We start from the raw sequence: 20,554 nt of genomic DNA, 5'->3' as shown, positions 1-20,554 counted from the left end.
ATTTGAACCCAAACTTAAATTTATGTTTCAGTAGGGGAGATAAGGTTTATAGTTAAGTAACAGTAGTAGCAGGTAGAAAGTGCCATCCCAAAGCACAGATGAAGTTCTCCTAGAGTTTAGGGGAGAAAAGATTGCTTTTAATTGGGAAAGATCAGAGAAGGTGTTATGGAGAATTAGGCAACTACTACCTGGCCCATGCCAGATATTCAGTAAATGTGCTTATAGTTATTTATAGGTCAGATCACCACCAAAATCTTTGTCCTGAGATATACTAGTATATAACTGTGAGTGAGCGAGGTATTAAAAATACATAAATTTTGGAGCTGTCAGTCAAATACCCTTTATTCATTTAGAAAATAAATATGCAGGATGTGTGTTAAATTTTTTCTGGTCAGGCCCTAACCGGTTTGGCTCAGTGAGCAGAGTGTCGGCCTGCAGACTGAAAGGTCCCAGGTTTGATTCCAATCAAGGGCATGTACCTTGGTTGCAGGCACATCCCCAGTAGGAGGTGTGCAGGAGGCAGCTGATCGATGTTTCTCTCTCATTGATATTTCTAATCTTTATTCCTCTCTCTTCCTCTCTGTAAAAAATCAATAAAATATATATTAAAAATCAATAAAATATATATATTTTTAAAAAGTTTTTCTGGTCAGTTAAGGACATTTTGCTAAGAGAGAGAAAGACATTCCTCTTCCCCCAAATCTAAGTGCTAGCCCTAGATTTAAATCTTTAAGCAATTGCAAAACTACATGGACTGGCAAGACGTGTTTTATAATGTTTCTTTAATCATATTACAAAATTCTGTCTTAGAATGAACAGTTAACTTTTTCATTATCTAATGTTTTTGTAGATGTTCTTCCCCAATCTATGCAAGATTTGCTGTGTATGAATAATGACTTTCCTCCAAGAGCACATTGCCTGGTAAGATGGTAGGTATACATTTTACTCGGATGAACTTTTAGGAAGTGTGTTGGGGAGGCCCCAAGACTGCCCAGGTTTAGTGGTTTGGTAGGAGGACCCTCAGGACTCAGCATATAGCTGCCCTTACTGCTATGACTTATTACAGTGACAGCATGCAAAGCAAAATCAGCAAAAGGAAAAGGTGCTTGAGACGAAGTTTGTAGGCAGAACAAGTACTTAAGAGTCCTTTCCTAGTGGAGTCACACAGTACATACTTAATTTCCTTAGCACCAAGTTGTGACAGCATATGAAATGTTGCCTACCAAGGAAGCTTGTTAGAGGCTCTGCTCTCAGGTTTTTAATTGGGGGTGGCAACTTCTGACTGATAAATAACAAAATTTCAGACTCCCAGAAGGAAGCAGGTGTTCAGTGTAAACTACATTGTTTGTACAAACATATTAGGCACAGTAACTCTTATCAGAGCAGAAGTGAGAAACCTCCCTAAATCCAAGTTCCCAGGTGCCAGCAAAGGTCGGCCTTGCAAGTAGATTATCCTAAGGATAGCAGTCACTGGCCTGCTGTTAACTCTTTTCTGCACAGTATGTATCATATCTAGGGTAGTATCTAACCTAATTCTGATGATTTGTATAGAACACTTAAATATCAGAAAAGTTAACACATATTGTTGGAAATGGAATTGAAAAAAAAATGTTGATCTCAGTTACATGATAACATCAAAGCTCTAAATTATAAATGTGATACATTAATAAAAAAGGCACATTACATTTAAAAGGGCTTTATCTTTTTTTAGTAATTCAAAGTATGTCTGAACTTTATTTTGGAGGGAGTGGCATTAAAACACACCATCACCAAAGTGGTCCAAGTATGAGCCATAGTCAAGAAAGAAGACCTGGTAAAGGGAATTTATATACTGGTTTTAAATTATTCTGTTGGTGTATGTAATTTTTTTATTAAAGAATTTCTAAGAAAGGGGAAAATGATAACATCTGTGTTTGTTTCTTTTTTGTTCATTCCATTGTGATTACTATAGCAAGCAGACTATGTAGCACATTAAAAAAAAATAAAAGAATTATTTGCAAGTGCAAATAAACTGGATATTGTTTCATAAATACTGTTATTTTAGTATGATATTTTAAAAACTTTGAACTTAAACAATTTAAACAACTATAAAAGGAATTTAATAAATTACCCATTTAATTTAATCAGAATTCCCTGATCTTTAAATGGATAATTTAAATGTGAATATATATATTAACATGGCAAAATATATTGGAAGGCAGCATGATATTATAGAGCAGGGGTGGGGAACCTTCTCACCACCAAGGCCATTGGATATTTATAACATCATTTGCTTAATATAAATTTATGTTGATATGAAAAAGCACCTAGATTTATTGAATTTCGAGTCCCGCTTGCAGTTGCCTTGGAAGGGCCAGACCAAATGATTTTGTGGGCCTTACACGGCCCTCGGGCCAGACGGTCCCCACCCCTGTTATAGAGCAGGACTGTCATTAGACATTAACTGAACACCTACTGTTTGGCCAAACACTAATTATACAAACTTACGTTTAATTTCTAGTTTAAGTACTTATTATGTTGGCAATTTTAGGCAAGTTACTTAATTTCTCTATGTTAATTTCTACGTTGGTAAAGTCAGCATAATAAATAAATGCATCTTAAGGGTGTTTGTGAGGATTTAATAATATAATGGCATATAGTGTGTTTATCAGAATCTCAATGCCATTATGTAATTGCTGTTAAGCTTTTTTAAAAAAATGTTTTTATTGATTTCACAGAGGAAGGGAGAGGGAGAAAGAGATAGAAGCATCAATAATGATAGAGAATCATTGATCAGCTGCCTCCTGCAAGCCCCCTCCTGGGGATGGAGCCTGCAACCCAGGCATGTGCCCTGACCAGAATCAAACCGTGGGTTTATGTCTGGATTCTCTTGGTTTCTGTAGTTTTATAGTAAGTATTTAATTAGCTACTGTGCCTCCTCCAACTTTATTCTTCCTTTTCAGTGTCGTTTTGGCTCCCTCACTTTTCCATTTACATTTTAGAATTTGTTTGGCTATATGTACAAAAAGTCCTGGTGGAATTTTGATTGGAATTGTTTTAAATTTCTAAATAAGTTTGGGAAAAATTGAATAATTACTATGCTGAGTCTTCCATTTTATGAACTTGTTTATGGTTGGTCTTTCCAAATTTTTAGATTTTATTTGATTTCTTTCATCAATGTCTTATAGTTTTCAGCATACAGATCCTGGATATGTTTTGTTAGGTTTATACCTAATTATTGTTTTATTCTTTTTAAAGAGCTATTATAATGCTGTTATTTTAAAAATTCATCTAGTTTTTGCTAGTATGTAGAAATAGGACTGATTTTTGTGCACGGACCTTATATCCAATGACATTACTAGATTGCTATTCTATGAATATTGTAATGTCTTTAGGGTTTTCCATCTAAACAATCATGCTGTCTTTGTATAGGATTAGTTTTATTTATTTTTTAATAGTCTCTATGTCTTTTTTTTTTTCCCCTTGCCTTTTTAAGCTGGCTAGGACTTTCAGTAAAATACTGAATGCGAGTGGTGAGGATGGATGTCTTTGCCATGTTCTGATTTCAAAGGGAAAATTTTGTTTTTTACCATTAAGTACGATGTTAGCTGTAAGCTTTTCATAGAGGTTTTTTTCATAGATGCTCTTTATCAGGTTGAGAGAATTTCCTTCTATTCCTAATTTGCTGAGAATTCTTATGAATGGATGTTGAATTTTATCAAATGTTTTTTCTGCTTAATTTGATATGATCATTTGTTCCTTCTTTAGATTTTTTTTATACTCAGCTGAGGATATGTTTATTGATTTTGGAGGGAGGGAGGGAGGGAAGGAGGGAGGGAGAGAGAGCGAGAGAGAGAGAGAGAGAGAGAGAGAGAGAGAGATCGAGATCGGTTGGTTGCTTCCCATTTGAGCCCTACTGGGGATCGAACCCAAAACCTTTTGGTGTATGGGACGATGCTCCAACCAACCAAGCCACCTGGCCAGGGCTCTTCTTTAGATTTTTAATATAGTACCCTTGTATTCCCACTATAAACCCCACCTTTTGTACAATGTGTGTGTGTGTGTGTGTGTGTGTGTGTGTGTGTGTGTTTATTTTTTGCTGGATTTAATATGCTGTATTTTTATTGAGGACTGCCTGTGTTCACAATGAATATTGGTCTGTGGTTTCCTTATGTTTGGTTTTGGTATCAGTATTGCTGGCTTTATAATGTGAGTTGGGAAGTATTCTATCTAGTTTCTGGAAGCGAGTGTTTCAAATTGACGTTATCTTTAAATGTTTGGTAGAATTTATCACTGAAACCATTTGGCTTTGGAGTTCTCATTTTATTGAGGTGTTGGTCCCTTCTAGGATCCAGGCTTTAAGAAAACTCTCAGTTCTAGTTCCTTGTCTCATCTACACCCATATCCCTGAGGGACCACTCAAAATGTAACAACCTCTGTACTGATTTGGATTGATGGAAAGTCCTTGCACAGACAATTCTTCAGTAAACTATAAAGCAGAAGGAAGCTGGCATGTTTAGGTTACTTTGTAGAGAGATGAGTAACATCATTGAAAACATACAGTTTACTATTTCCTCCTAAGCACGGGCATAGTTGTGGATGATAATATCCAAGTGATATTATGCTTCTGGAAGCATAGTTTCCAGGCCTCGCCTTACTTATATTTATTATTGGGGAATTCTTGGACATACCGTAGTCTGAATACATGCCACAGACCACCTCCCTGGGATAGTATACTTTATCAATCTCCAAGTTATATAGTTCACATTATTGCTGATAGGCTAAAATATATGATATTCTCAGACGTAAATAGACTTTTCTTCTATCATTCTCAGTCTCTTGAGTCCAGCAGTTTTCAATCTTTTTATCTCATGGCACACATAAACTAATTATTAAAACTCCGCAGCACACCAAAACAGAATTTTTGCTGATCTAACAAAAAATAGGTATAATTTTGATTCATTCACACCAGACAGCTATTGTTGTGTTGGCTATTATCATTTTTTATTTTTTATTTGACAATCTGAGGGAAAAGAAGTCAGTGCCCCAACTAAATAGTTAGGTATTGCATATTTTAAAAATTCAGTCTATCAAAGCATCAGTTTTGTAGATATCTCTGTGAGTCATACTAATAGGCTTTTAGCATCTAAAAAGCTTGTCATGTAACATTCAAATCCCCAGTTCCCAGCCCTGAGGACCCATATCCCAAAACCCTGGGTTTTCTCAGAGTCACCTGAGTGCTTGCTTCTGGCTTTCAGTTTCCTCTTTGTGTCTGTCCCCCAGTAATCTCCTCTTTATTCCTTCACTTTTAGCTACGTATTTTTAAAGCATTGTCATATTTAATCAGGCAGTTTGGTGTGTTTCAAGGAGGGGGTCTTTGTCATGTCAGTCTGCCATATTGCTTCCCTTTTTAAAATTTGATCTTTTAAAGATTGGAAGGCCAACAACCAAACTTTTGAGAATTGTTTGAGAATTAGGCATATTAAAAGTATATGTTTTCTTTTATTAGGCAAACATTATTTTTAGACATTTACTATAAGCCAGATATTGAAATACCATGGATAAAATATGATCCCTGTCTCAGTGAGCTTTGGAATTATTAGTAAGGGGACAGCAAAGGGAACAAATGCCAACACTGTTGACAGATGCCTTCAGACAGGCAGCTCGGGCTTGATGCAGGCTCACAGGAGGTGCCACCTTTTCAGACAGATTAAGTCTGGAAAGAGGGTTGAGAATGGCAAAAGATGAGAAGGGATCTGTGTAATTTGGGCCTAATGTGAACTGAGAATCTTAGGAAGATTTTATGATATTCTAATGCTTCTATTTTATATATAATTTTTATTTTTATTTTTTTAATATATATTTTATTATTGATTTTTTACAGAGAGGAAGGGAGAGAGATAGAGAGTTAGAAACATCGATGAGAGAGAAACATCGATCAGCTGCCTCCTGCACATCTCCTACTGGGGATGTGCCCGCAACCAAGGTACATGCCCTTGACCGGAATCGAACCTGGGACCTTTCAGTCCGCAGGCCGACGCTCTATCCACTGAGCCAAACCAGTTTCAGCAATTTTTATTTTTTAAAAATATATTTTATTGATTTTTTACAGAGAGGAAGGGAGAGGGATAGAGAGTTAGAAACATTGATGAGAGAGAAGCATCGACCAGCTACCTCCTGCAAACCCCCTACTGGGGATGTGCCTACAACCAAGGTACATGCCCTTGACCGGAATCGAACCTGGGACCTTTTAGTTCCCAGGCCGACGCTCTATCCAGTGAGCCAAACTGGCTAGGGCTATATAGAATTTTTAAATTATAATTGTTAAATACTAAAATCCTTGCAATTTGAAAGATTATAAATTACTCAACATGCTTTTTTTAGCAACTGAAGAATAAGTATATCAAGAAGTTTTTACCTATAAATATTTCCTTCAAAAAAATTAAACTAAACTTAATACTAAAACAGTGATGTTGAAGATTTGAAAACTATTTTGCAAAATATATCATTTATATACAATCAGTATAGGTTGACACTGTCAGAATGAGAAAATTTATATGTGGTTAACTTATATTTTCAGATCAAACTTTAGAAAATAGAATTTGAGCCTAGCTGGTGTTGCTCAGTGGTTGAGTGTTGAGTATGAACCAGGAGGGTCACAGTTTGATTCCTGGTCAGGGCACATGCCCAGGTTTCGAGCTCGATCTCTAGTGTGGGACATGCAGGAGTCAGCCAATCAATGATTCTCTCTCATCATTGATGTTTCTATCTCTCTCTTCCTCTCCCTTCCTCTCTGAAATTAATAAAGATTTATTGGGGGAAAAACAAAAATAGAAATTTGACATTTGTGTCAAATGTTTAATTTTATTCTAGTTTATTGATCTACATCTAATTTTGATATCTTGTAGTTTCAGCTTCTATATCAAGCACCTGTCAGATTAGCTCCTAAACCTGTCTAACTATTTTAAGGGTATTTTATAAAACTGGTCATTAAAAGGTATGTGGATGTGATTAGTTTTTATGGTTCAGCAAGATAATTGATCTTAATGATGTGATTTGTTGGATGCTTCTGTCTACCTCCTTATATAATGTGTCCTTTAAAAATCTTCTAACGGCTGATTCCTGAAACCATCATTAGTGATTTATTCCCTTAGTTAATTGTTATTACTTAAAGCACTGTGAATGACACAAATGTTAGCCATAGCAGACATTTATACCCAAATGTAAATTCATGAGATCTTCACTGAGCAGAGGTTTTAATAAGAAAATAGGATTATGAACCTCTCTACCTCCAAAAGATATCCACATCCTAAAACTTGTGAATATAGGGTACATGGCAAGAAGGAATCAGTGGAGCCGATGGAATTAGGGGCTAGTCAACAGAACTTAAGATATATCGTGGATTATCTGAGTGGGCCCAGTGTAATAACAAGAGTTCCTAAAAGTGGAAGAACAGGCAGAAGAAAGTCAGTGTCAGAGTGAGGTGATGGGAGAAGAAGTGGGCCTGCTGTTGCTGGGTTTGAAGGTGGAAGAGACCACACGCCGAGGAATGAGGTAGCCTCCAGAAGCCGGGAATGGCAAGGCATAGTTCTCCTTTGAGCCTCCAAAAGGAACACAGCCTTGCTAAAAACTTGATTTTAGTCTGGTGAGACTCGTGTCAGACTTCTAAGCTATAGAACTGTATGATAATAAACTTGGGTTGTTTTAAGCAACCAAATTTGTGATATTTTGTTATAGCAGCACTATGAAAATAACACAGAAAGTGAGAGCATAAATGCTGTATGCCTGGGGAGGCTCTACTGAGATGGGAAAAATACACTGAAAGTACAGCTAGGTCTAACTGAGGACACGTTTTTTCTCTATGGTTTTGCCTTTGTCAGACCTTCAGCTTCAGTCACTCTGTGGTCACTATAAGGGAACAGCAGCAGCAATAAAAGGAACAGTCCACAAACAGTCTTATGAACTGTGTTTGTAATTGAATAATTATGATGGCTTTTTAAAAAATTTTTTTGTGATTTTAATGTATTTTTTGTTGGTCAGAGAGGGAGAGAGAGAGAGAGACATATGAAAGGACCTGGTAATTTTGAGATGGAATTTTAAAATAGCGGTAAGGACCTATAAAATGTTCTTTTTTTACTTTTTTAAAAATAGTTTATTGATTTTTCACAGAGAGGCAGGGAGAGGGATAGAGAGTTAGAAACATTGACGAGAGAGAAACATCAATCAGCTGCCTCCTGCACACCTCCTACTGGGTATGTGCCCACAACCAAGATACATGCCCTTGACCAGAATCGAACCTGGGACCCTTGAGTCCGCAGGCCGACGCTCTATCCAATGAGCCCAACCGGCCAGGGCTGTTCTTTTTTTTTTTTTTTTTAAATATTTTATTGATTTTTTTATAGAGAGGAGAGGAGAGGGATAGCGAGTTAGAAACATTGATGAGAGAGAAACATCGACCAGCTGCCTCCTGCACACCCCCTACTGGGGATGTGCCCACAATCAAGGTACATGCCCTTGACCAGAATCGAACCTGGGACCCTTCAGTCCGCAGACCGACGCTCTATCCACTGAGCCAAACCAGTTAGGGCTCTTATTCTTTAAAAAGCTAATGTTCAGAGAACTTCTGATAATGGTGACATGAAGTGTTGGCAGTTACTTTCTTTAAAAAAAAGGATGTATGAAACTGGAAGAAGTTTTATAAATAACTATTTTAGGGCACTGGAAATTGCTTAAAGGCAGAAAACAGATTTAGAAGTTTGTTTTTTCTCTTAAAAAACTGCTTGAGCTTCTAGTAAGAATAGAGGGGCCTCTGGCCCTTCTACTTGTGGCTGTTCTGTTGCTGTCCCTCTTTGCCCAAATCTCTGTTGGTGAGAACTGTAGTTTTCCAGCCTAGGCTGGCCATGAAAACCACTAGTTCTTTTGTCAGATAGGCAGACTTGAATCTGGGTGGAGGGCAAAAACCTATACCTTTGCTAGGCCGAGGTTGCAGACCATAGGCAAGTGGTGGGTTCGTCAGAGATTTAACAAGGATGTCCTGTATGGGAATCATGGAAGAGCTGGGCTCACTCTGTATGCATTCCTGTGTGATAGGAAACTACACATGTACACAGGAGACACCAGAGCCCAAACTTTAAAACTAGCTGTGACTTTGAATAAATTATCCACCCCCCACACAGATCAGTCATCAGAAAATGAAAGCCTTACTGGTTTAGATGTTTTAACACATCTGTGCCCAGATTATTGGCTTATCACTAAAACAAGGGGTTGCCTGGTTAAAAAAACAAGAACAAAATGACTGAATAGAGACATTAATAACTGAATATCTTGGGGGAGACAGATTGCACAGTTTAAGCCCAGGCAAGTTACTAAATACAAAAAAGAAGCAACCCTCAGAAAAGTTAAATGGGGCCTGGTTTTGCTATAATATATTATCTAAATGTAATTTTCAACCACAGATGACTAGATATGCAGGGTCACATAGGAAAGTGTAGCCCGTATGCAAATGGGGAAAATAAAAGTAGGAATGGACTCTAGTGGACCCAGATGTTAGATTTAGCAATAGTTTCAAAGCAGTTACTATAAATATATTCAAAGAATTAAAGGAACTGTATTCAAAGAATTAAAAATATACTAACAATGAATCAAATAGGAAATCTCAATAAATGGGAACTGTAATAAAGAACCAAATGAAAACCCCACATTTGAAAAGTATAACTGAGGCTTGGAGCTAATAATTACCACATTTTAAAAATTTACTTAGTTTTTCTTGACTTGCAGGCTAAGTCTCAATCCCTCTCTAAAATGCCACTTAATAAAGTTGTTTATACAGTTTTTTAAAGAGTATAACTGAAATAAACTCACCAGATAACTTACATTGATCCTTCAAAAATAATAATAGGAAAAGTACATTAGAATTCAGAGACGAGAACATATTTAACAGGGGTGATGGGATGGTATTTGAGGCAAATCTTCAAAAAAAGATCCAGCAGGGTTTGGATAGTCACTGATGGCAATAGAGTGTGTGTGTGTGTGTGTGTGTGTGTGTGTGTGTGTGAGCACGTGCGCATCTGTGGCATTTTACGTAGAGGACACAAAACCAGAGGATAGAATTTCATTGTAGATAAACAAAAAGCAGTTCAGTTTGGTTTGTTTGTTGTTAATGGCACCATACACTGGCACAGGCTGTGTTTGTGTAGAGAGGGAAGAGATAGTTTGACAATAGCTATCAGTGTTAAAGAAACAGATATTCTTTTTCCCAGCAACTTTTAGGACTTTATCTCACAGATATACTTGTAGAAATAGATAATCACAGCCCTAACCGGTTTGGCTCAGTGGATCGAGCATTGGCCTGTGGACTGAAGGGTCCCAGGTTCTGTTCTGGTCAAGGGCATGTACCTTGGTTGCAGGCACATCCCCAGTAGGGAGTGTGCAGGAGGCAGCTGATCGATGTTTCTCTCTCATCCATGTTTCTAACTCTCTATCCCTCTCCCTTCCTCTCTGTAAAAAAAAAAATCAGTAAAAATATATTTTTTAAAAAAGAAATAGACAATCACAATATTGTTGCAACAGCATAAAACTAGAAGCAAAGTATTGATGTGTAGGGGATAAGGTAAAGAATATAATAAAAGCATAATATGCTAATTAGACCAGACAGCTGAACAACCTTCCGGACGAAGCCAGGGCTGCGAGGGCCAAGCCCCTTGAATGAATTTTGTGCATTGGGCCTCTAATACACACACACACACACACACACACACACACACACTAAAGGCCTAGTGCAAGAAATTCGTGCGTTGGGAGGGGGGTTCCCTCAGCACAGTCTGCACCCTCTCACAGTCAGGACCCCTTGGGGGATGTCTGACTGCCGGTTTAGGCCCCTGGCTCCTAACTGCTCGCTTGCCTGCCTGCCTGATCACCCCTAACTGCTCTCCCCTGCCAGCCTGATTACACCCTAACTGCTCCCCCTGCTGGCCTGATTGCCCCCTAACTGCTCCCCCCTGCTGGCCTGATCACCCCTAACCACCTCTGCTTCAGCCCCTGCCACCGTGGCTTTGTCTGGAAGATGTCTGGTCTAATTAGCATATTACCCTTTTATTAGTATACACACACACACACACACACACACACACACTAGAGGTCTGGTGCATGGATTAGTGCATGAGTGGGGTCTGATCAGCTGGGCCAGCTGTGGGGAGGGGCCGCAGGCGGTTGGCCAGTCGGCTTTGCCCCCTGGTTGAACTCCCGGTCGAACTCCCAGTCTAGGGGACAATTTGCATATTAACCTTTTATTATATAAGATATATGTATATCTTATATAATAAAATACACACACACACACACACACACACATATATGTATATATAATAATCTTATTTGAAGATAGGGTTGGTACAAGGACAGATAAAATATTTCTGGAAGAAGAACCAGCAAACTGTTGACAGTGATTTCATTCTAGTCTGGAGGTGGCATAGGGAAATGTTCTCTTGTTTTCTGTCCTCCAAGGACATTAAAAAAAGAAAACTTTTTAAAGACCTTTAGAGCTTAAAATTCATAGCTCTGGGCTCCTTTCAGTACTTGATGCTGCTTCTACATAAATAATTTTGATTTCAGAGGTAGGAGGGTGGAGGTGAGGTAAGACGACAAAATGAATTTTTGTACTGAACAATAAACAGATTATGGGTTGGACTTTTAAAGAACATTTTATTTACTGCCATTTGGAGGATGTCTTGAGGAGAATGTTCATAAAAACTAGAGGCCTGGTGCACGAATTTGTGCACGGGTGGGGTCCCTCGGGATGGCCTGCGGAGATTGGGTCCCAGCTTGCGCCCCCAGCCTTGCAGCCCCGCCTGGCACCCTGCCTTGGCTTTGCGCTGCCCCCTCACCTGCTCTTCAATCCCGCCTACAAGGGTGATTGATTGGGGCTGGGCTTCCCCCCCCACCCCCCCACCCCCGCCCAGCTCCCTCAGTGCCTGGGAGCTGGACAATGGCCCCACCTCCTGCTGCCACCGTTGGTCGCCTTTTGAGGTGCAACTGGCAGAGCAATGAGGCCCCCCGCTCACACCCGCTCTGACCTGGTGCCGCCCACTCACCTGCTCCACCATCCGCCATGCTCCTGCTCTCATTGGGGTCCATTGGGGCTGGCAGCGCCTCCACTGCTGCCCGCTGCCAATGCCATGTCGCTGACTCCTGCTATGTTCCATGCTGCCTCCTGGTGATCAGCAAACATCATAGCGAGTGGTAGAACAACCTCCCGAGGGGACAATTTGCATATTAGTCTTTTATTATATAGGATAAGCATTCACAACTTTTTGCATATCTAGAGTTAAAATAAATCAGGCAATGAGTAATGTCTTTCATAATCTTTATTTTAAAAATTATTAAATACACATTGAGGAGAGCCTAGGACAGGAATTTTCAATAAGCAAGATCACCAACTAGAACTTCCATGTTTGTAAAGTTTGGCTGCAAATTTGTGGTTTTTAAAGGCCTTTGTAAAGACAGATAAATAAATTTTCATTATTATAAAGTACCATAGCAAGAATAAACTATTTTCTGATACATTGTCATCTACCTAATGTGTTATTGAGTAAGAGAATCAATAATTCCTTTAATTATGATACCTAAGTTAACCATTTGTCTCTTTGAAATAGCACAAGTGTATCATGGCTGGTAATTATTTTACTGCCACTTAGGAATCTTTCAAACTTACTCTTTCTATAATAGTGGACTTAATGTTATCAGTTAATCAAAGCAAAATTTCAGTGCTAGCTTTCATGATTCATCTTTAAAATTAAACTTTTAAAGCAAAACTGTTATTTAATGTTCCTTCTCTTGTGATTTCAGCACATTGCTTCTAGTTTGTAGTAGAATGATAGAAGTATTTTACTAAATGAAGGAAATTCTGATTGTAGGTTCAGTTGCCATTAAAAAAAAAAAGAAAGAAACACCTGTACTTCAAACCTGTCTTGTTAAAATTTTCTTAAGGGATTTATTTTTTAATGTTTTTCAAATAATATATTTTTGTATTCTGAAGTTTCCCCCTCTTTAATAGCAATGATTCCTTTTTTTTCTTCTTTTTTTTAAGGTATGGACTGCGAGAGTTCGTGGTGCTCGCCCCTGCAGCAAACAGCGATGCTGTTCTCAGTGAATCTAAGTGCAATCTTCTTCTGAGTTCTGTGTCTATTGCTTTGGGAAACACTGGCTGGTAGGGGACATTTTGAAAAATAGACAATAAGTTAAAAACTATTTTTAATTATATTTTATGAAGGAAAATGATTACCAAGTGTTAAGTTTTTTTATTAAACTTGGGATTACTACTTGTACATTATACTTTTGGAATATCGTATATAAGACTAACTCAACAAAACTTTTAGGGAAAGCATTTGTGAAAGGAAACACTGAAATACTCAATGAATGTTCAAAATGAAGAGTACTGTTTTTGTGCTTTGCTTCCAAATGTTTAGTTTATTTAAATTTTGTTACAAAATTTATTTTTAAAACTTGACAGCATTGCCTTGTTCAACCTCAACTGGGAACACCCACATCAAGTGACTCAGAATTTTTAATGCTCTCCACATGTCTGCAAATGACTATGAAAATGCTGCAAGTATTGATTTTGGGGTTACAAATAAATTTTGGCAAGTGGGCTAATTTGCACATAGGAAAAAAAAAATCTGTGAGTGATAAGGATTAACTGTATCTTCAAATGATAAAGTAAAAAGCATATCATCATGAATGTTGGTTTAATTTGTATTATTTAGTACCTGTGAATCAAGTTTATGTATCATGACTTTGGAAAGGCTAATATGATATGATCATTTTTATTGAATAAAATTTTCATTCTACTTTTTAAAAAACTTTCAACCATTAAAAAATTCCTATTTTAATTATGTCCTACAGCCAGGTGCCCCTCTTTGCACAAATTCATCACAAATGGCGAAGAATGTATGTGGGAGAATGTCAGGGTCCTGGTGTCCGAACTGATTTTGAAATGGTTCATCTTCGAAAAGTGCCAAATCAGTACACTCATTTATCGGGTCTGCTGGATATCTTCAAATCAAAGATTGTAAGTTGGCATTGATATTGTGAGTCTTTTCTGGAATCCAGATGAAAGTAGCAATTTGGTAATTTGATTGAGTATGTAGAAATATTTCTCTATAATATTGATAATGGGATTACTTAGAAGAAATATGTAATTAACTATATAAATTATAAATTACTGTATGTTTTTTTTTTTAATTTTTATATATAGAGAGAAACATTGATATAAGAGCTAAACATCACTCGGCTGCCTCCTATAAGCCCCCTACAGGGGATAGAGCCTGAAACCTGGGCATGTGCCCTGACTGAGAATCGAATAGAATATAAGACAGATTTATCTTAAAAATAAAATCAGCCCGGCTGGTGTGGCTCAATGGTTAAGTGTCGACCTATGAACCAGGAGGTCACGATTCAATTCCCAGTTAGTGCACATGCCCAGTACGCGGGCTTGATCTCCAGTGGGGGCGGGCATGCAGGAGGCATTCCTACCAAAAATGTTTAACATCAATCAAAACATAAGGAAATACCTGCATATTTCCAAAATGAGCCATATTTTAGAAAGAAACTGGCCTAGACTCTTAAAAAATGTCACTTATCAGAATAGGCAAAATAAAAATAGGGAGCTGCTTAGTTTAGAGGAGACTAAAGTGATATAATAGCTAAATGGAATACATGATCCTTGATCAAAATAAAATAGCCAGCCCTAGCTGGTTTGCCTCAGTGGATAGAGCATCAGCCTGTGGAATGAAGGGTCCCAGGTTGGATTCAGGTCAAGGGCACATGCCCAGGTTGCTGGCTTGATCCCCAGTGGGGGACATGCAGGAAGCAGCCAATCATTGATTCTCTCTCATCATTGATGCTTCTATCTCTCCCTCTCCCTTCCTCTCTGAAATCAATAAAAAAAATTTTTAAAAGAAAGAAATGCTGGCATATAGGAAACTACATTGTATGCTATGTCTATAAAAAAAAAATCAAAACACAAAATAGCCATAAGTGACACAATTGGGACAATTTTAATAATGACTAGATATTAGAAATTGGCATTAATGTTAAACTTCTTGAGTGATAATCTTACCTAATAATAGGCAAACATGCAAATTGAATGTACTTTTGCTATGCCTTAAGCCACACCCACCAGCCAATCAGAGTGACTATATGCAAATAACTCAACCAAGATGGCGGCTGGCAGCCACGGAGCTGGAGTGAGCAGGAGGCTTGCTTGCTCCAGTGATGGAGGAAGCCAGCCTGCCGCCGGCTCTGAGCTCCACTCAAAAGCAACAAAGTTTCAATTATAGAAGGTAAATAAACCCCAGATACCTGCTTTTAGCAGGCTGTGGCCACGGAGCTGGAGCGAGCAGGAGGCTTGCTTGCCCCTGTGATGGAAGAAGCCAAGCTTCCCGGTGGCTGCTGCCTCCTCTCAAGGCAACAAAGTTTCAATTATAGAAGGTAAATAAACCCCAGATACCTGCTTCCAGTCGTCATGGCCACGGAGCTGGAGTGAATAAAAACAAAAAAAGGAAAGGCTGGGAGCTTCAGTCACCAGGGGGCTTGGTCAGTCTGAAAACAGCCATCAGCCACTCACCCAGGCTGACCAGGCACCCCAGTGGGGAACCCCACCCTGAAGTGGGTGTGGGAAGCCTGAAAACGGCCCTCAGCCCCTCACCCAGGCTGGCCAGGCACCCCAATGGGACCCCCACCCTGAAGGGGGTTTGGGCAGTCTGAAAACAGCCATCAGCCCCTCACCCAGGCTGGCCAGGCACCCCAGGGGGACCCCCAACCTGATCCAGGACACCCTTCAGGGCAACCCAGTTGGCCCCCACCTGTGCACCAGGCCTCTGTTCTATATAATAAAAGGGTAATAGGCAAATTGACCCTAACAGCAGAACGACTGGGAATGACTGGTCACTATGACACACACTGACCACCAGGGGTCAGACGCTCAATGCAGGAGCTGCCCCCTGGTGGTCAGTGCGCTCCCACAGGGGGAGCTCTGCTCAGCCACAAGCCAGGCTGACGGCTGCCAGTACAGTGGTGGTGGTGGGAGCCTCTCTCGCCTCCTCAGTAGCGCTAAGGATGTCCAACTTCAGCTTAGGCCTGCTCCCCGCTGGCAAGTGGACATCCCCTGAGGGCTGCCAGGCTACCAGAGGGATGTCTGACTGCCAGCTTGGGCTCGGTCCCCCAGGAAGCAGGCCTAAGCCAGCAGGTGGACATCCTCCGAGGGGTCCCACACTGCAAGAGGGCATAGGCCGGGCTGAGGAACCCCCCTGAGTGCACAAATTTTTGTGCACCAGGCCTCTAGTTGTTTTATGATTGTGTATAGTTAAAGCTACCCAGTATGTAACTCTCCTATACTATCTTTATAAAAATTACTCTTTAACATCTACTTGAAGTGTCCCAGTGCTCTTATTTTTCACCGGCACTTGATTTTATTTTTACATATATTTAATTATTAGAAAAGACTTCCTTTTGGGTGGGAGCAGTTCTTCCCTCTGGTGTCACATAAAATTTAAGTTTAAATCCTCTTCTGCCACAATCCTCTAATGAAATATATATATACATATTATATATATACTAGAGGCCCGGTGCACAAAAATTTGTGCGCTCGGGGGTCCCTCAGCCCAGCCTGTGCCCTCTCGCAGTCTGGGACCCCTCGGGGGATGTCCACCTGCTGGCTTAGGCCTGCTCCCCAGGGGATTGTGCCTAAGCTGGCAGTAATACATCCCTTGGGGGATGTCCACTTGCCAGCGGGCCAAAGCTGCAGTTGAACATCCATAGAGCTGCTGAGGAGACAGGAGAGGCTCCCACCATCGCTGCTGTGATGCCATCAGCCTGGCTTGTGGCTGAGCAGAGCTCCCCCTGTGGGAGTGCACTGACTACCAGGGGGCAGCTCCTGCATTGAGCATCTGCCCCCTGGTGGTCAGTGTGTGTCATAGTGACCAGTCATTCCCAGTCCTTCTGCTGTTAGGGTCAATTTGCACATTACCGCCCTAACGGGTTTGGCTCAGTGGATAGAGCGTCGGCCTGCGGACTGAAGGGTTGCAGGTTCGATTCCGGTCAAGGGCATGTACTCTGGTTGCGTACACATCCCCAATAGGGGGTGTGCAGGAGGCAGCTGATCGAAGTTTCTCTCTCATCAATGTTTCTAACTCTCTATCCCTCTCCCTTCCTCTCTGTAAAAAAATCAATAAAATATATTTGAAAAAAATTGCATGTGCACATTACCCTTTTATTATATAGGATAGAAGCCTGGTGCACGGGTTGGAGGCAGCTGGTTTGCCCTGAAGGGTGTCCCGGATCAGGGTGGGCAGGGGACTCCCAGCTCCCTACGATCGCCCATGCCGTCCCTGTTCACAATTGCTGGCTCTGCCCATGCTCAGGCCTAACACCTCTGGCCAAGGCATTAGGCCTGGGCAAGGGACCCCCAGCTCCCCACCATTGTCAACTCGGCCCCTGCTCCCTGCGATTGCCGGCTCCGCCCTAATGCCTCTCACCCAGGCATTAGGCCTGGGCAGGGGACCCACAGCTCTCCAAGGGATCTCCTGCTCCACCCCTTCCCAGGCCTAACGCCTGTGGCCAAGGCATTAGGCCTGGGCAGGGGACCCCAAGCTCCCACCATCGGCGACTCTGCCCCTGCTCCCCATGATCGCTGGCACCGCCCCTGCCCAGGCCTAATGCAGCAGTGACCCGCAGCTGCAGCCGTCCCGTGGTTGCGGGCTCCGCCCCTGCCCAGCTCCCATCACTGGCTCCACCCCTACTTCCCACTATCACTGGCCTGTGCGGCAAAGGCGCCCGATTCTCCGATCATGGCTGGAGGGCCTTTGCCCTGCCCCCCGGCTCTTAGCTCCCCCCTGGGTTTCCGATCACTGTCAGTGGCTGGGGGCTTTTTCCGTGCTTTTCCTTTCGCCTCCCTGCATTGTGCCTACATATGCAAATTAACCGCCATCTTGGCTGGTGATTAATTTGCATACCTCGCTAATTAGCCAATGGGAAGGGTAGCGGTCGTACGCTAATTACCATGTTTCTCTTTTATTAGGTTAGATGTATATATTTTATATATATGTATATATAAATAATTTTAAGTCCTCACCTGAGGATATGTTTTTATTGATTTTGAGAGAGAAAGAGGGAGAGGGAGAGAAAGAAACATCAATTAGTTATCTCCTACTAGTACAGTGATGGCGAACCTTTTGAGTTTGGCATGTCAGCATTTTGAAAAACCCTAACTTAACTCTGGTGCCATGTCACATATAGAAATTTTTTGATATTTGCAACCATAGTTAAACAAAGACTTATATTTTTGCTATTTATTTTATATATTTAAATGCCATTTAACAAAGAAAAATCAACCATAGGTTTGCCATCACTATACTAGTATGTGCACCCCAACTGGAAATTGAGCCTGCCTATTGGTGTATGGGATGACACTCCATCCAACTGAACTACCAGGCCAGGGCTCCTCTAAATCTTTGAAAACTTTCACACACTAGTTTTTTCTTTTTCTGTTTAGACATTCTTCATTTTCCCCCCAGGTGCCCTTTATATTTCATGGTTTTATATTTGGATTGTTGATTTTGATATTTGTCTCTTTTAGAACTACATTTCATCATGTTTTGGATAAAAATTTTTTGCAGGCTCATTTTAAATATTTAACATTTTAAACTTTCTCTCCCACTTTTTCTAGTGGTTTTGTGGTTGCTCCCTACCTCCAGAATATTTCAGAAACACATTTTAAAATGGTGTTTGGAGCCTCTTATTCTGTGATGATATTTGGGGTATTAGAGTTACTGCATTATTTGCTCAGATCATAAGAGTGAGTGTTTTACCCTTACACAATAATTCTTCCAAGTCCCATAGCTTCCAACAAGGCCACTGTACCAAGCAGGAGTGCTCTGCCCCAGTGTCTGTCTTAAACAGAGGGTCTTGCAGTGCCCGCCTTCTTCTGTGTGGAACACTTTTGATCCCATATAGTGCAGTTTGCAATCCTAGGCTGTCAACTCAGCAGGCATGTGCCTTGAGCTCCATTTATCATTTTTCCATTCCTTTTTTAGCGGCCACAAAGATATATATGTATGTTTGATCTTAGCTATTTCTTTTTGGTTTTCTCTTTCTATATTTATCTACATTGCTATCTGACTGGAGCAGAGATTACGTTACAAAGTAACCTTGTTATAGTTTCTAGACCATTTGTACCTTATTACATGTGAGCTCTCATTTGCTATCTGGACCTGGCTAAAAAGATGATTAGTGACCAGCCAGAATCTTATCTTGCTTGTATAGGATACAGCAACCCAAAACCAAATTATCTTTTTGGCAACCACCTTATATTGTGACTTTAGATTAAGTTTGTGTTCAGTTAAAGCTACTAGTGACATTTATAGATGCTGCTGTTGAGCTAAGTGTCTCTTCTTCCTCCTAACCAGCAGTATCTACAACATCTGGAAACTGGTTAGATATGCAGAATACTATTGAATCTACATTTTCACAGGCTCCTGAAGTGATTCCAATGCACTTTTAAGCCCTATTGCACATTTATGCAGGATGAGTAGTATTAAGGGAAGCTGAAGTCACAGGATGTTTGGATGACATTAATTTTTATGATTTTTAATGAAGGAAAAGATATCTAAATCTTCTGTTAACTGATTCATTACTGTAAATTAGTTTGCATGAGTGACCATTTGTTTTAGTCTAAAACTTTGGTTCAGTATTCAAGACTGGCTTTAATTTGAGTTTATTTTCATTTAAAAGAAAGAAAAGACATCTGTCATCTCCCCAAAACTAGTCTTACACTTGGTAATAGTTTTACCTTATTTAAAAAATGAATTATAGGTTTTTCACATTTAATATGGCTGAAGAGAATAGTAAGAAATTATCGGGGAGAAACCAAGATGGCGGCATAGGTGAACACCGGAAATTGCTGCCTCCGACAACAACTTCAAAAATACAACGAAAAGACAAAACAGACATCATCCAGAACTACAGGAAGGCTGGCTGAGTGGAAATTCTACAACTAGAAGGAAAGAGAAAACCACACTGAGACCCAGAGGAGCTGCAGAAGTAAAGTGCAAAGGTACGGAGGCTTGAGCAGGCGTGTGCGCACTCGGAAAGGGGCAGCACCTGAGGACGCAGCTGTCTTTTTGAATCGGAGGGATTCAAGCTCCCGACTGCTCTGAACGGTTCCGGGAGGTCTCTGGGGAACCAGGACTCATACGGGGAGAAACTGGACTGTCTGAACTCGAGGGCGGCTTTCCCCCAGAGGTGCTTGCAGCAATTATTGGGACACTGAGATGCACTGCCCCTTAGGGCAGGGCTGAGGAGCAGCCATAGCTGCTTGCTCTGCCCTGTTGCTTCCGAGACCCCGCCCTACCCAGGCTGTGGCAGAAGACTTTGCATTTGAATGCCCTGGCCCTTTGAAATCTGAAAAGTACCTAACAAACTGCAGCTGGGCCAGACAGACCCAGAACTTCCAAGAGAAGACCCAAGGCCCCACAGCAGCTTGCATTGCTTCACAGCTGGGCCTCATCTGGGCACCTCCAAA

General features: G+C 40.6%; 1 protein-coding gene across 3 annotated transcripts in view; it reads left to right on the top strand.

The window, feature by feature from the left end:
* The window catches only part of RAB3GAP1 (RAB3 GTPase activating protein catalytic subunit 1), a 97,438-nt gene that overhangs the window by 22,517 nt on the left and 54,367 nt on the right, over nt 1-20,554 (top strand). For 2 of the 3 annotated variants that reach the window (XM_070423083.1, XM_070423082.1), the window contains exons 5-7: nt 851-929; nt 13,064-13,183; nt 13,879-14,044. In XM_070423083.1, the coding sequence (XP_070279184.1) occupies nt 851-929; nt 13,064-13,183; nt 13,879-14,044 (365 nt within the window). The remainder of the gene's footprint in view (nt 1-850; nt 930-13,063; nt 13,184-13,878; nt 14,045-20,554) is intronic. The other variant, XM_070423084.1, reaches the window with a different exon arrangement.

The sequence above is a fragment of the Myotis yumanensis genome, unplaced genomic scaffold (genome assembly GCF_028538775.1).
Source record: "Myotis yumanensis isolate MYYU_CA2020_CCGP unplaced genomic scaffold, mMyoYum1.0.hap1 SCAF_8, whole genome shotgun sequence".
NCBI lineage: Eukaryota > Metazoa > Chordata > Mammalia > Chiroptera > Vespertilionidae > Myotis > Myotis yumanensis.
Note: the sequence above shows the minus strand (reverse complement) of the source record. Positions and strands in the feature narration are given on the sequence as shown.